The sequence below is a fragment of the Ptychodera flava genome, unplaced genomic scaffold (genome assembly GCF_041260155.1).
Source record: "Ptychodera flava strain L36383 unplaced genomic scaffold, AS_Pfla_20210202 Scaffold_63__1_contigs__length_709137_pilon, whole genome shotgun sequence".
Classification (NCBI taxonomy): Eukaryota; Metazoa; Hemichordata; class Enteropneusta; family Ptychoderidae; genus Ptychodera; species Ptychodera flava.
This window is the reverse complement of record NW_027248385.1, coordinates 647482-664128: the sequence shown is the minus strand read 5'-3', so window position 1 is coordinate 664128 and position 16647 is coordinate 647482. Positions and strand designations below refer to the sequence as shown.

General features: G+C 36.4%; 3 protein-coding genes across 3 annotated transcripts in view; all 3 read left to right on the top strand.

Moving 5' to 3' along the window:
- The first annotated feature begins 315 nt into the window (after positions 1–315).
- Positions 316–4429, top strand: LOC139128663 (limbic system-associated membrane protein-like). Its single transcript, XM_070694398.1, has 5 exons — positions 316–385; positions 1101–1376; positions 1696–1962; positions 2388–2648; positions 4146–4429. Exons 1-5 carry the CDS (start codon positions 316–318, stop codon positions 4427–4429), a joined length of 1158 nt encoding a protein of 385 aa, XP_070550499.1.
- Positions 4430–4804: 375 nt separating this feature from the next.
- Positions 4805–16647, top strand: part of LOC139128647 (cell adhesion molecule CEACAM1-like) — a 285077-nt gene continuing 273234 nt past the window's right edge. The window contains exon 1 of the mRNA XM_070694387.1: positions 4805–5010. The gene's annotated coding sequence lies outside the window, so the exon portion shown is untranslated. The remainder of the gene's footprint in view (positions 5011–16647) is intronic.
- LOC139128662 (tyrosine kinase receptor Cad96Ca-like) lies at positions 10711–16543 on the top strand. Its single transcript, XM_070694397.1, has 7 exons — positions 10711–10902; positions 11452–11505; positions 12037–12265; positions 12619–12729; positions 13072–13260; positions 15904–16014; positions 16443–16543. The coding sequence occupies exons 1-7, from the start codon at positions 10711–10713 to the stop codon at positions 16541–16543; spliced, it is 987 nt and encodes a 328-aa protein (XP_070550498.1).

Sequence of the window (16647 nt, the reverse complement as noted above, 5' to 3'; positions counted from 1 at the left end):
AACAGTGTTTTGAGTCTCTGGGTTTGCTTGTCTTTTCTTGCTATTATTTTTATATCTTTTCTTCATATTTTGTGTCTTCCCTTTGTAAATATGCTCTAAGCGTATATGGCTATATTTCTTTAATTACAGAAAATGGACCCATTTGTGGGATCAGTCCAGGTCCTGCAGTGGTATCAGATGAAAACGAGTCGGTATTTAGCTGCCATATCAATGGTGACCTACTGGGTGACCTAGTTTGGTTTAAAAACGGAAAAGAAATCTTGCGTGGCAATAGTTCGTTACTGGAATATTCAACGACACTTCAAAAAGGCGACAATGGTGCGGTGTATAACTGCCAGTACGAAAACCGAGATATTCCGTCAGACCTTTGGCCCCAGCGACATGCGTAGACGACATAATCGTTGACGTGCAGTGTAGGTATAAGTTATGGTACTAAGTATATCAAGAGTTCCGGTTTTAATAGGTGCTTATTGTCGCAGACGATGGTGTACGCTTTAAATTGCCAGCCTTATATATTTTCTTACCATGTTGACTTCGTATTAGTAACAGTTAGTGACATGTGTTAAGAATGATTCAGACCAGTTGTCGATAATTTTCTTTGGCCAAGCGGTTGGTGCTGCGATGTGTTCGCTCAAATCCGATCGAAAAATATACTGAATTTAATCTTTTAACGAGCCTTCGAGTTCTAAAGTTGATTCTTTCTATGGTTTCCATTGTATATATTCATGATATAATGATAGAGGGCAACATTCCTCTGGTAAACTTCTGCAATATGTCAATATCTGAGTATAGGGCCTACAGAACGTGTTACTGAAAGTGGGATAAATACCTCATGAAAAATAAAAAATATTCTACTGAAACTCATGTACGATGCTTTCTAGATGAATGTGGGTGGCATTGGGTGAGGCACTAGACATTCAGATGCGCAAAATTTCGGCTGAAGCCGCACACTGTTCGAAATTAATTTATTGAAATGAACACAGTCATGGTATATAGCAGGAGAAGCCACTATAATTATGGACTTTCAAATTATCCTTTCTTGTCTGTTGTACACCAATGTGTCTCTTCTCATCACCGCCTTTACTTTTTGATATTGGCAGACCCAGCGACAGTAGCTGTGACAAACAAGACGATCAGACCAGTATTGGAAGGCGACAAGGTGTTTGCCCTCTGTCTAATTACAGAGTATGGTAATCCTGAAGTTTTGCAAGATTTTTACTGGTTAGGACCTGATGGACGGAGGGCAAGCGATGGATTATTGTTGATTGACAATGTCACCAGACAAGACAATGGGACGTACATTTGTGTGGCTGAAAATAAGTATTATGATAACAGTACCGGACGAGGGAATGTGTCATATGACGTTATCGTTAACTGTGAGTAAAAAAAAACACGACAGAAACATTCTTTGTCGTTGAAAATGCAGACAAAAACCCACAGAGAGAAGAAAAGAGCAGATAAAATGAGAGAGACAGAGTAACAGAGAACAGATGTAGAGACAGAGACACACATAGACAGACAGAGGCATATAAATGATTATTCCAAGGCAATAAAATACGATGAAGCGATGGTAAAGGATGCAATATCTATATACATAAATTTCTTCCTTTAAATAAAGGGAAGACAATTTGAAATTCATGAAAACTACGTTTTAGGAACAAACAATAACAACAAACCAATGATGAAACATTTCAGATGTACCGTTGGTACGAATAGAAGACAGTAGCTATGGTAAAGTGATAGAGGGCGATGTTTACCTCGCAAGTTGCATTGTTGATGCTAATCCTGAAGCTGATATTGTTTGGTCCGATCCCTATGATGACATCGTCAACATTAGCCAAACGCTGGTCATTACAAACTCAGCGATATCAGACGCCGGAACGTATACGTGTCATGCCAATAATACATATTTTAACGGACAAATTGGGTATGGCAATTCGTCAATTTTTGTGGATGTTCAATGTAAGTACCACGGCGTTCGTGCTCTGTGTGATTATATTAAGTGCTTCCTTTGCGAAATATTCAACAGTGTCATATACATGCTTTCAAACTTGAATATACCAACGCTTGCTGAAACGCATATTTGAGTCGACAAAAGTTGAAGAAGTCGGACATTCCGTATCTTGCTTGGCAACAGTTCCGATTTACTGCGAAAAATCATCTCCGTTTCTGACATGGTTCTCCGGGTCTCGTGTCTCCCCATGTTTGCATCATAGTTATATGCTGACTGTTAGGTGTTGTCAATGGTTGTGAAATTTTGTACCAAAGCATCGAACGACGTTTTGACGAATTTGGGTGACTTAAGCCAAATTCTATATTTTTTTGTCACCCAAAATGTGAAACCTGGAAAGAATTGCAGCCATAATTATTTTATCTCTTTAAAATAGATTCACCAGAAATTGACCATTTCAATGAAACAATAGTCGTGATTGAAGACAGAAACTTTACTATAATCTGCTCGGCCGATGCCAATCCGTTACCAAACGTTACGTGGAAGAATGACACAGACTGCTTATCAAACGGTGAAATGTTGACGTGTGTACAAGTTCAGCGACAACAAAGCGGTGTTTATATTTGTGAAGCTTCCAACAGATTTTGGAATGGTGTCACGGCAGCAAGCTCAAAGTCATTTCAGCTAATCGTGCAATGTAAGTTCCAATGTATTTGACATTTTTAATGACGTTAGTGTGTAATATTACTTATTAGAAAGAGGAACTTACAGCAGCATGTCTGCTATAAATGCATACACATTAGTATGAAAGCTGAAGTTAAATGCTTTTATTCTGAATACTTTAAATAACTTTGTTTTATTACATTTAAGGGGGCGCTACACCGTACGCAGCGTATTCTGCTCAAAAATCACTGTTTCGCAAATATTCATTCAATTTTAATTAAGTTGGTAACTAAAGATTAAAATATTGATTGGATTCACGTTTTAGCTTGTTAGGTAGCTGTAATTTGCCTGATACTGAAATGTTAATTTATGCAAATTTATGTAAATCACCCCGATTGCCTGGCTTCACTTTCCTCCAAATTTCAAAATTTTCAAAGAAGTTTACTTCACTCTGGTTGGGTCAAATTGTCTGAAATTTTGAAATTATGTTCTTTAAATAACATAATAAAATGACTCTCTATTGTTTGGCAGTAAAGTTCTTACATATTTAATTCTTACATATTTTAAGAAGAGGCATTTTAATTTTGCTAATCATGAGTTTTACCACTTTTTTGAGTGTTAGTCTTTGAATCCTTGCCATTTTAGAATGAGGATAGATAATGCAATTAAAAAAGTCTTTTTTTCTTCATATACTTTCCTTTGGAGTGAAATATTACATTTCAAAAAATAAAGTCAAATTTGTTGCTTAAATTATTTTTTATCATTAATACACCTACTTCATCCTTCGAGTAAACTACTGCTACCATACTAAACTTACAGTCTCTGCTTTTTGAAAATATATAGTATTAGGGGTTTCCTTATCATGTTTTCAACCACTAACGATTAAGGTATTCCGATTATGATCAGAAAACTAAAAGTAAAAAAAAATGTGTGTGCCAAGTAACAATCCACACCAAACTTTCAACTGTGTCCCTGCCCTACTATCACTTAATCTCTCTGCAGTTTTGTCTAGGACTGCTATTTGTCACTGTGTGTCCCTGTTTACGTTTCTCTGACGCTCTAAAATAACTCTCCCGTACTCTCTGACCGTGCGTTTGTTTGTCTCTATTCCCTCTCCCTCATTCTCTGACTCCCTGTTTGCTGGTGCATGTGCTCGGTCTATAGAGATAGAGGGCAACATTCCTTTGGTAAATTTTCTGCAATATGTCAATACCTGAGTATAGGGCCTGCAGAACGTGTTACTGAAAGTGGGATAAATTCCTCAATGAAAAATATAAAATATTCTACTGAAACTCATGTACGATGCTTTCTAGATGGATGTGGGTGGCATTGGGTGGGGCACCAGACATTCAGATGCGCAAAATTTCGGCTGAAGCCGCACACTGTTCGAAATTAATTTATTGAAATGAACACAGTCATGGTGTATAGCAGGAGAAGTCACTATAATTATGGACTTTCAAATTATCCTTTCTTGTCTGTTGTACACCTATGTGTCTCTTCTCATCACCGCCTTACTTTTTGATATTGACAGACCCAGCGACAGTAGCTGTGACAAACAAGACGATCAGACCAGTATTGGAAGGCGACAAGGTGTTTGCCCTCTGTCTAATTACAGGGTATGGTAATCCTGAAGTTTTGCAAGATTTTTACTGGTTAGGACCTGATGGACGGAGGGCAAGCGATGGATTATTGCTGATTGACAATGTCACCAGACAAGACAATGGGACGTACATTTGTGTGGCTGAAAATAAGTATTATGATAACAGTACCGGACGAGGGAATGTGTCATATGACGTTATCGTTAACTGTAAGTAAAAAAAAAAACTCGACAGAAACATTCGTTGTCTTTGAAAATGCAGACAAAAACCCACAAAGAGAAGAAAAGAGCAGATAAAATGAGAGAGAGACAGAGTAACAGAGAACAGATGTAGAGACAGAGACCTACACAGACAGACAGAGACAGATGAAGGATTATTCCAAGACAATAAAATACGATGAAGCGATGGTAAGGGATGCAATATATATATACATATTTTTCCTCCTTTAAATAAAGGGAAGACAATTTGAAATTCATGAAAACTACGTTTTAGGAACAAACAATAACAACAAACCAATGATGAAACGTTTCAGATTTACCGTTGGTACGAATAGAAGACAGTAGCTATGGTAAAGTGATAGAGGGCGATGTTTACCTCGCAAGTTGCATTGTTGATGCTAATCCTGAAGCTGATATCGTTTGGTCCGATCCCTATGATGACATCGTCAACAATAGCCAAACGCTGGTCATTACAAACTCAACGATATCAGACGCCGGAACATATACGTGTCATGCCAATAATACATATTTAACGGACACATTGGGTATGGAAATTCGTCAATCTTTGTGGATGTACAATGTAAGTACCGCGGCGTTCCTGCTCTGTGTGATTATATTAAATGCTTCCTTTGTGAAATATTCAACACTGTCATACACTTCGTTTCAAACTTGAAAATACAAACGCTTGCTGAAACGCATATTATCGGACAGTCGGACATTCCGTATCATGCTTGGCAACATTCCGATTTAACTGCGAAAAATCATCTCCGTTTCTTACATAGGTCTCGGGTCTGGTGTCTCCCCATTTTGCATCATAGTTATATGCTGACTGTTAGGTGTTGTCAATGGTTGTGAAATTTTGTACCAAAGCATCGAACGACGTTTTGATGAATTCGGGTGACTTGAGCCAAATTTATTTTATTATCATTATTTTTTTCCGGGGGGTGGTCATCTACAGTGTAAAACCTGTAACGAATTGTAGCCATTATTATTTTGTCTCTTTACAATAGATTCGCCAGAAAATTGACCATTTCAATGAAACAATAGTCGTGATCGAGGACAGGAACTTACTATAATCTGTTCTGCCGATGCCAATCCATTACCAAACGTTACGTGGAAGAATGACACAGACTGCTTATCAAACGGTGAAATGTTGATGTGTGTACAAGTTCAGCGACAACAAAGCGGTGTTTATATTTGTGAAGCTTCCAACAGATTTTGGAATGGTGTCACGGCAGCAAGCTCAAAGTCATTTCAGCTAATCGTGCAATGTAAGTTCCAAATGTATTTGACATTTTTATTGACGTAAGTGTGTAATATTACTTATTAGAAAGAGGAACTAACAGCAGCATGTCTGCTATAAATGCATACACATTAGTATGAAAGCTGAAGTTAAATGCTTTTATTCTAAATACTTTAAATAACTTTGTTTTATTACATTTAAGGGGGCGCTGCACCGTACGCAGTGTATTTTGCTCGTAAAATCACTTTTCGCAAATGTTCATTCAATTTTGATTAAGTAGTTAAATAAGATTAAAATATTTATTACACTCACGTTTGAGCTTGTTAGGTAGACGTAAGTTGCCTGATACAGAATTGTTAATTTATGCAAAGCTATGCAAATGACCCGATTGCCTGGCTTCACTTTCCTCCAAATTTAAAAATTTTCAAAAAATTTAACTTCACTCTGGCTGGGTCAAATTTTCTGAAATTTTGAATTTATGTCTCTCAAATGCTACATAATAAAATCACGCTATGGTTTGTCAATAAAGTTCTTATATTTTAAGTAAGAGGCATTTTAGTTTTGCTAATCATGATTTTTACCACTTTTTGAGTGTCAGTCTTTGAATCCTTTCCATTTTAGAATGAGGATAGATAATGCAAATTTAAAAAGTCGTTTTTTTCTTCATATACTCTCCTTTGAAGTGAAATATTACATTTCAGAAAACAAAGCAAATTTTTGACTTAAATTAATTTTTATCATTAATACACCCATTTCATCCTTCGAGTGAACTATTGCTACCATACTAGACTTTAGAGTCTCTGCTTGTTGAAAATATATAGTATGAGGGGGTTTCCTTGTCATCTTTGATGATAACTATTGCTTTATTGAAAAAAAAAACTGTTTTGGCAACATGCAGCTCCCCCTTAAGCTGTTATTGTTTCCCTCACCAGACCCACCTACACTTTACGTGCCGGCAGAGCATGTCTGCAAGGAAGAAGACAATGTATCTGTGTCATGCAACGTCAGACACGCGAACCCATTAGACGTGGATATTTGGTGGCTCTTAAAAGACGGGAAAATGGTACCCGGTGCCCATCTCTTTCTAGACCGAGTAAGTCGCCTCGACTCGGGGAATTACACATGTATAGGGGCCAACACATTCTATGATGGCGATCGAGGCTATGGAAAGAACACAACTATCCTCGATGTACAATGTAAGTTCGATCGATTAAGTCACTTTATTAATAGTGAAACGGGAACGAAAAGACTTAACTGGCATAAAATGCTCACCTAGACATTGATGTATTCAACCTTGGAAATTTAGCATAGGCAAAGAACCCATAAGATGGGGTCAAGACAAACTGTGTATTCTGTTACACATCAGTTACCCGTAATTGAACTTAATTTATCTTATATAAAGATATGGGGAAATATTGAAAATTTTCCCATAAAACTATAAAATGAAGGTTCAAGACTCACTACTTTTATTGATGTATTACAGACAAACCCGAAATAAATTTACAACAATCGCAAATACGAGTCAAGGAGCAAGCCTCTGTTACGCTAGCGTGTACTGTCGATTCGAATCCTTTCTCGGAGGACCACAAGTGGACTTTCGATGGACACGTGGTATCGTCTGAATTAATTCACACCATTTACCGGGCTAATCGTAGTGATGCCGGAGTGTACAATTGCACGGCAGTGAACACATTCTATGACGGTGAACAGGGACTGGATTCAACATAACAGAATTGATTATAGAGTGTGAGTATTGGAGTTAATTTTGTAGCTGTGATTTCATTTTTAACACTTCGTTGAGAATCAAGTAACAAGAACGAAGCAAGAAAGTCTCCGTAGCTTTTGACATCAGTATTATCACATTTATGTCGTTATGCGGTCATTAGCATAATACTGTGAAGACACACTTGCATCTTGATAGGCATCTATTCCAACAGGAATTGTATTGTTAATAGTCGCGCCAGCGGCTTACTGACTACGCATGCGCTTATTCATAATACTATGCGAGTAACCGGAAGTGTACCCTTCTTTCTCAGCTGGGGCGCCGCCATGTTTTTTTTTTGAGTACTCGTAAATAAACAAATACGAAACAAATTACTATGATATAACATGCCTTTTATAAAATATACCTCTTTTATTAGCCAGTAAATGTTATTATACACCTTGTCGCTGATACAAAGTATCGTTGATATAGATAAACGGAGAAAACTGTCGTGCACATGAACGGGGGCATACGCAAAGAATGCTGGGATTGAATTATAGAAGAGCGCCCCCTGTGTCAATAATTAGATTCAAAAATTGCAAGTTTTTAGACGGAACGCTATAGTTTCAGCTTGCAAGTGGAAGGTGGGCAGTGCGGTTACCATTGCAATGATAATGATTGCGTAATACGTCCCTTGTTTATCGCAATAGGCTGTTATCATTGTAAAAATTCCCAATTTTGTCCAAAATGTTTACACGCTACAGAAAATCTATACCTGCCCTGCTGCAGCCTGTGCAGGGTTTGACGTCGTGTGTACGTGAACTGCTTTCATCAGAGGGAAACTGGGCATAGTTGGCATATAAACGTTTATGAAGTAACAATTACAGTTTATCATGAATCAATACAAATAACATTGCCAATCTTAACCCTGGCGCGACACCAAGGGCTGAGCCCTATATTACCTGTTTCAGCCTGCATATTGTGACTCAAGTCTATTGCAAGTGTTAATCAAGACATACTAAATTTTGAACAGTCATACACATTTTCAATCACTATACGATTAAGGTATTTTGATTATAATCAGAAAGCCGAACAACGATCCACACCAAAGTTTCAACAGTGTCCCTGTCCTGCTATCACTCTATCTCTCTGCAGTTTTGTCCAGGACTGCTGTTTGTCACTGTGTGTCCCTTTGTATGTTACTCTGACACTCTAAGATAACTCTCCCTACTCTCAGATTGTGCGTTTCTCTCTCTCTCTCTCTCTCTCTCTCTCTCTCTCTCTCTCTCTCTCTCTCTCTCTCTCTCTCCTGGTAAATATGTCTTTCTCTGTCTATTTCTCCCCTAACACTGCCTGCCAGTGAGTGTCTGTCTGTCTGCCTGTCTGTTGTCTCTGTCTGTCTGTCTCTTCCATAATATCTCGACTCATTCACAGCCCTTCGATGGGTACAGTCTATGGCGAGTGGTGTTTTGCTCAACGGGCTGCCACTTACCCTCAATGGTTACTCTAGCTCATGCTTTGCAAGATTACATCAGCCATCGTGCGTAGCAAGCAATAGGCTGTAAGAGAGTATACCATTAATTCATATCTTTTTCAACATTCACCCATGTGTATTTCATTCAACTATAGACATTTCAGTCGTCAACGTCCAGGGCCCGGAAAGCGCTGTTGTAGAAGGCGCCCAAAGTAGCATTGCATGTACAGTGATCAACGGGGTACCTGATCCGTATTCGATTACATTGTATCACATCAATGAAACTGTCAATGAGGTTCAGACGATTGAAAATCGATGGGTCAAAAATCACACCTTTGACCTCGGGGTCGTACAACGCTGGAACGATGGTAGTTACTATTGTGTAGCCAACACGAGTTTTGCAGACGGCACAATCGAATCGGCAAGAAGTAAAAACACTGAACTCCATGTACATTGTAAGTAAGATAGCGACCAAGAGTCTTTGTATTTGCAATAAATAACAGAAATGCTTCTTAGACTGTACATGCCTCTTCTGAAAAAATATATCTCCTGTAACCAATAGTCATGCAGGTCTTATTTTTTTTTGTTTTACAGGTTTTTTCTTTGTCTGTGTTCTTCGTATATTTAATGCGTTTAATTTTATATTTTCTTGTTATATGCCTTTTTGTTAGTACTTATCAAAATACATGTTAATCTCTCTCTCTCGACCTCTATGAAAAGAGGTGTGTTGTGAAAAGAACTATAGAATTATTGAGAGTAATACGTAAATAAAGATTTGTAATAATAATTGGCAATTAGGATTACACAAATCTTTTCAATGTAAACAAAGCATACACTCCCATTTTTTAGAATTGAGAGCGCTAAAGCTAATCTGCAGAGTTTGAAGCATAAAACATTGAGGGTTATACCGTTAAAATAGAATCTAAGAATTAGTACAATAGTAGTGGCACACATGTGGTTACATCAAAATGCAAATTAACGGCCACTTTCCCACTGAAATCAGCGCCAAAACACATTTACCTATTGCATATTGTTATACCATGGTTATACTATATGGTTTCGACAAACAATCGTGGAAAACATGTAAAGAAGCCAATTTTTTCCTCAATCAATATCTGCAGATAGACCAGCTATAACAAACCGGAAAATGAGGAGGTCACTGTCACCTCAGGGTCACCTGTGAGTCTTCACTGCAGCGCGGACGCCTACCCAAGTGCTGACAATCACGTGGACAAAGAACGGTATAGAACTTGAGGCAGGGGGTGATGACAGTATATTGCACATCTCCGTAGTTAATGACAGTGACGAAGGGTTGTATGTGTGCACTGCTGAGAATTATGTCGGAGTTGATGAACATGAAATCAAACTTAACGTAAACGACTCAGAGCATGCAACGCAAGGTAAGTGAATAGTCTTTGCCTAACTTCGTGCCATGTACTATTTAATTATATTTTATTTTCATGATATAATTACTGAAATATGAGAATAAAAATTAAGGTATTATATTTTTAATTTTATTATATTATTGATGTCAAAGTGCAAGCTCAATTCGTCACGGCAACTTCTCATTAGTCAGGAAAAACATTTATACGGTATTTATATAAATGATGCATAGTCAACTTAGTAAATATACACATTTCAATCTTTCAACATATGAGGAAAAAATGTTTTTGGTGGCAGAAAATCTAAAATGCTTTAATCTTACTGTACGATCAAAATAATTGTATTTCATCATAGATTGTAACCGTTTTCAAGCAATTTCAGTTCCCTGCTCTCTGTCTTCTTTAGCTTCTTCTAATATACTGTTTGTTAGGGTGAAATTGCGAACGGATCATCTTCTCATGGATGTTTTCCAAAAGTAATGGTTGCACTATTTATGATTTTTCCTAGTACACCATCTTCAAGTTCATCCGGTGGATCACCTGTAGCTATAGCTTTACCATGTGGCATTGTTTTTGTGGTTGTTTCTGTTGTTGCCCTTGGCATTGTCCTCAAAAGGAGGAGAAGAAGAACAAAAACTGTGAAGAGAGAGAAATCTGACAGTGGAAATAAGGTAAGTTATGTTTTATAGCTATAGCTTCTTCCCTTGAAATTTAATCTGCACAATGTGATTATTTTATATGTGATGAAAGCGACAATTTGGTCGCACGGTTTATACACTGGAAGCGATTGTAAATCGTATGGCCTTAACCGTTCCCTTACTTTTCGCTGAGTGACAATACAACAACCGATATGGTGGCGAGTATGAAACAGCAGCCCCCTCACCCCACCCTAAAAATCACAAACTTTATTCTTTATTCCTTCAGTGTGGATAATTCGTGCGCTGAACTTTAGAGAAGGTTGATGTTTTTACGTATCTTATTATGTTTAACGTGTGAAGTTACGAAAATGTTCCAAAATAAGCGTACGCTATCGAGTACTGGTTTGAAAAAAGGCCCATATCAGTTATATGTTCGTCACCAAAGATATATGACATAAATAGTAACTCCTCCCCTATCGATTCCCTGTAGAAACTCACGCAAAATCAAATATTTAACTTCGACGTTGCTATATCCCTGACCTTGATGTAAAACTGGTTTTACTTGTCATAATTATTTAACAGTTTGAAGGAGACGGAAACGCCTATCAAGAAATAGAGTTCGAGCAAGTGCAAGAGGTTCGTCATTGTTACCATTAACTTTCAAATCTGTTATTACAAGAATATTTCGAATGATTTCTCGTCAATGGCGTCCACCCTACGACAAAAAGGTTGAAAATGTAGAATCTCAATACTAATAGCATGTAATCTTTGTTTTACTAATATCATTTAGTAATATCATATCGGAGGGCTCTGATGTAAATTACAATATTGTTCTACTGTAATCAGATTACCCTCTTTAAATAGAGTATAGAAATAATAATAATAATAATAATAATAATAATATAAATAATAATAATAATAATAATAATAATAATAATAATAATAATAATAATAATAACTAATTGAAGCGAGTTGTAAACTTTCCATGATTGGTTCAAGGTTCATTACTATCATTATCTAAATATCCCTATTGATCAAATGATGCAGACAGCAAAATCGTCTCGAAACCTGACAACTGTGGCACTTGTTTGACGGTAATTTGCATTCAAAGTGCGAGGCAAAGAACTCGATAGTTGGCCAACAATATGATTGTCTTGAATTCAACAGCCTAACGCCTACTCAAGCATTGAACCTAACCCCGTCCCGGAGCGTCCGAATTCCTACGGCGATTTCGAGTACGAGATGCCCATCGAAGTGCTCCTCGAGTTTCCGAAAGAAAACGTCCATCACAAGAGTATCATCGGCGAAGGTACATTTGGAAAAGTTGCCAGAGCCGAAGCATGGAAACTAGCAGGCAAGGAGGGTCCGACAATAGTAGCCTTGAAGACTCTCAAAGGTAATGTGTACCAAATGTTAAAAAAATGTAACGCATAAACCTCTTTACGACACCATGTAAGTATTAATGGAAATTTCAAGGAATATAAATATTATCAAATAATGGTTTTGATTTTTATTGATTGATCGATTGATCGATCTATTGAGAGAGAGAGAGAGAGAGAGAGAGAGAGAGAGAGAGAGAGAGAGAGAGAGAGAGAGAGAGAGAGAGAGAGAGAGATTTACATTTTCATATATCAGGTGATCCCAGCATATCTCATATCATATACACCGTGAAATCATATTCTAACATAAAATAACTTCAACTTCACGTTAATAACTTTATAACTTTTGTTTCTCTAATTCGTTGGCTAGATAACGCTACCGGAGAAGACAAAAAAAGTCTGCTTGATGAATTTGAATTACTCAAACATATTGGTCGACACAAACACATCTTGTCATTGGTTGGATGTTGTACCAAAACAGGTTAGTGTGGCTTCCAACGTCACAAAGACATCCCACTGGCACCCTCACCCCCACCTCTCTCTCTCTCTCTCTCTCTCTCTCTCTCTCTCTCTCTCTCTCTCTCTCTCTCTCTCTCTCTCTCTCTTCTCATACATTACAACTTTATTGAACATCAGTGCGTCATTTTTAGGCATTCGATGTAAATCCATAAACGTCTGAGGCGTCCATTATCTAAGCATAGCCATAGGCAGACGAAATATGCTGATTTTTCATAATTCTCTGAGCATTAGTCTTTAACAATTTACTTCTGTCGTCGACTGTTTTTCAGCATTTCGTTTTCTTTTGTTTGTACTTTTACTGTAGATGAAATTTACATGCTTTTTGAGTACATGGAACTTGGCAACTTGCAGGATTATTTGAGAAAATCTCGTAACTGTATTGCGACCGAATACCTGGAAGCTGGAGAAACGTCCCCCATCCTGACTAGCGGTGATCTTATCATCTTTGCTGGACAAGTCGCAAGTGGAATGGAGTACCTGTCATCGAAAGAAGGTAAGCCATCTCTATGTAAATATTAGATCCTATTTGACGTTGGATATAACTACCGCCTACCCGTGTGTTCTGTTAAGCGCTTTGAACAATATCGTCACAAATGTTTTCGAAAAGCAATATGAAAGAAAAGATGCGAACAAATCTACCGTGGCGGTTATGCCGTGATTTGGACATTCAAAATGTGCAGAGGCAAGCATATTACAGGACAATTAAAGCTTATGGATACTTAAATATTCCTGCCATAAAAAGCAAAATTAACCAGCTGAAAGTATTCACTGAATAATACAGATGAGAGAGAGAGAGAGAGAGAGAGAGAGAGAGAGAGAGAGAGAGAGAGAGAGAGAGAGAGAGAGAGAGAGAGAGAGAGAGAACTAAAGATAAAAAAATAATGAGAGTGACGTTATCAACAGGCCGCTGCAAAGAAATCTTGATCCCGGTGAATATTCATCTGCAATGTGATTTAAATCCTTCTACTAGATTGAACGTGGTCGATTTTACCTGCACATATACTACTGTGCTAAAATATGACTATCTGTTCTACACAGTGCGTTCACGGAGATCTCGCAGCTAGGAATGTTATGTTAAATGGCGGAAGAATTTGTAAAGTGACAAACTTTGGACGAGATTTACGAAGTCATAATAATGTCAAAGAGGTGAGTGACAAAAAAATCTGCACAATGTATGTATGTATGTATGTATGTATGTATGTATGTATGTATGTATGTATGTATGTATGTATGTATGTATGTATGTATGTATGTATGTATGTATGTATGTATGTATGTATGTATGTATGTATGTATGTATGTATGTATGTATGTATGTATGTATGTATGTATGTATGTATGTATGTATGTATGTATGTATGTATGTATGTATGTATGTATGTATGTATGTATGTATGTATGTAGTCATAATAATGTCATAGAGGTGTGATGTCATGAAATCTGACATATATGTATGTATGTATGTATGTATGTATGTATGTATGTATGTATGTATGTATGTATGTATGTATGTATGCATGCATGCATGCATGCATGCATGCATGCATGCATGATGTATGTATGTATGTATGTATGTATGTATGTATGTATGTATGTATGTATGTATGTATGTATGTATGTATGTATGTATGTATGTATGTATGTTTGTATGTCATATATGTCATAGTAGGTGAGTGACAAAAAAATCTGCACAATATTGTATGTATGTATGTATGTATGTATGTATGTATGTATGTATGTATGTATGTATGTATGTATGTATGTATGTATGTATGTATGTATGTATGTATGTATGTATGTATGTATGTATGTATGTATGTATGTATGTATGTATGTATGTATGTATGTATGTATGTATGTATGTATGTATGTATGTATGTATGTCATATAATGTCAAGTAGGTGATGACAAAAAATCTGCAAATATATGTATGTATGTATGTATGTATGTATGTATGTATGTATGTATGTATGTATGTATGTATGTATGTATGTATGCATGCATGCATGCATGCATGCATGCATGCATGTATGTATGTATGTATGTATGTATGTATGTATGTATGTATGTATGTATGTATGTATGTATGTATGTATGTATGTATGTATGTATGTATGTATGTTTGTAGTCATAATATGTCATAGAGGTGAGTGACAAAAAATCTGCACATATATGTATGTATGTATGTATGTATGTATGTATGTATGTATGTATGTATGTATGTATGTATGTATGTATGTATGTATGTATGTATGTATGTATGTATGTATGTATGTATGTATGTATGTATGTATGTATGTATGTATGTATGTATGCATGCATGCATGCATGCATGTATGTATGTATGTATGTATGTATGTATGTATGTATGTATGTATGTATGTATGTATGTATGTATGTATGTATGTATGTATGTATGTATGTATGTATGTATGATGCATGCATGCATGCATTCTGCATGCATGCATGCATGCATGCATGCATGCATGCATGTCATGCATGATGTATGTATGTATGTATGTATGTATGTATGTATGTATGTATGTATGTATGTATGTATGTGTGTATGTATGTATGTATGTATGTATGTATGTATGTATGTATGTATGTATGTATGTATGTATGTATGTATGTATGTATGTATGTATGTATGTATGTATGTATGTATGTATGTATGTATGTATGTATGTATGTATGTATGTATGTATGTATGTATGTATGTATGTATGTATGTATGTATGTATGTATGTTGTATGTATGTATGTATGTATGTATGTATGTATGTATGTATGTGTGTGTGTGTGTATGTATGTATGTGTGTATGTTTGGGTATGGTGTATGTATGTATGTGTGTATGTATGTATGTATGTATGTATGTATGTATGTATGTAGGTAGGTAGGTATGTATGTTGTAATAATGTATGTTACTCAAGTTTTATGCATCCTGCAATCATCAGACAGAATATAATATATATATATATATATATATATATATATATATATATATATATATATATATATATATATATATATATATATATATATATATATATGATTCAATGTTTTAAGCTTCTGATATTGCTTACATATTTGAGCAGTTCTGTAAGTAAACCGTGTTTCTGTGTTTTCATCATAGGGTTCCCAACGTATACGTGGATGGCACCAGAAGCAATCCAGGCGTCTGAATTTTCAACAAAGAGTGATGTTTGGTCATTTGGCATCGTTATGTGGGAGATAGTCACAATAGGTAGGTCTCAACAATAATGTTCCTGTTTCAATAATACATTTGCAACACCTTTACGTATTACGTTTAGTTGGCTTTCAATACATCGATCATTTATTGTCGGACATGATATTGACCATAAGCGTTCAGCATGTCTTTGTTAAAATGTATACAGTCACCTGTAATCTAAATATGCCCATATATGGTCAAGGAGGTGTTTCTTCGTATTCAAAATGCGGGTGCTGTTTTTAAAAAGTGGCCACCCGCTTAAAATCTGTGATTGGTTAGATTTTCTCTTATCATGGTAACTGTGGCAAAATTGGAACAGGTGATAGTATACCTTTAAACTCGTTTTAAGTTTAAACAAACGCTTTTATGTCACATGCCAAGTCTAGTGCTGTATGCTAAAATTGTGTTTGTTTGTACTTATTTTCTGTTAACACGCACTGCAGGACATACGCCATACCCAAGAATGTCTGATAATGAGGTAAAAGCATATCTGAAGCAAGGGGGTAGGATGAACAAGCCCGCGTACTGCGATGGGGACCTGTGAGTTTGAATAACACTACTTTCTAAAAGAAATATACATGTATTCCTGCGTAGTTCTTTAGCAAATGTCGGTGGTCCTATGTAGAATGACCAAAGAATGAGGACGAA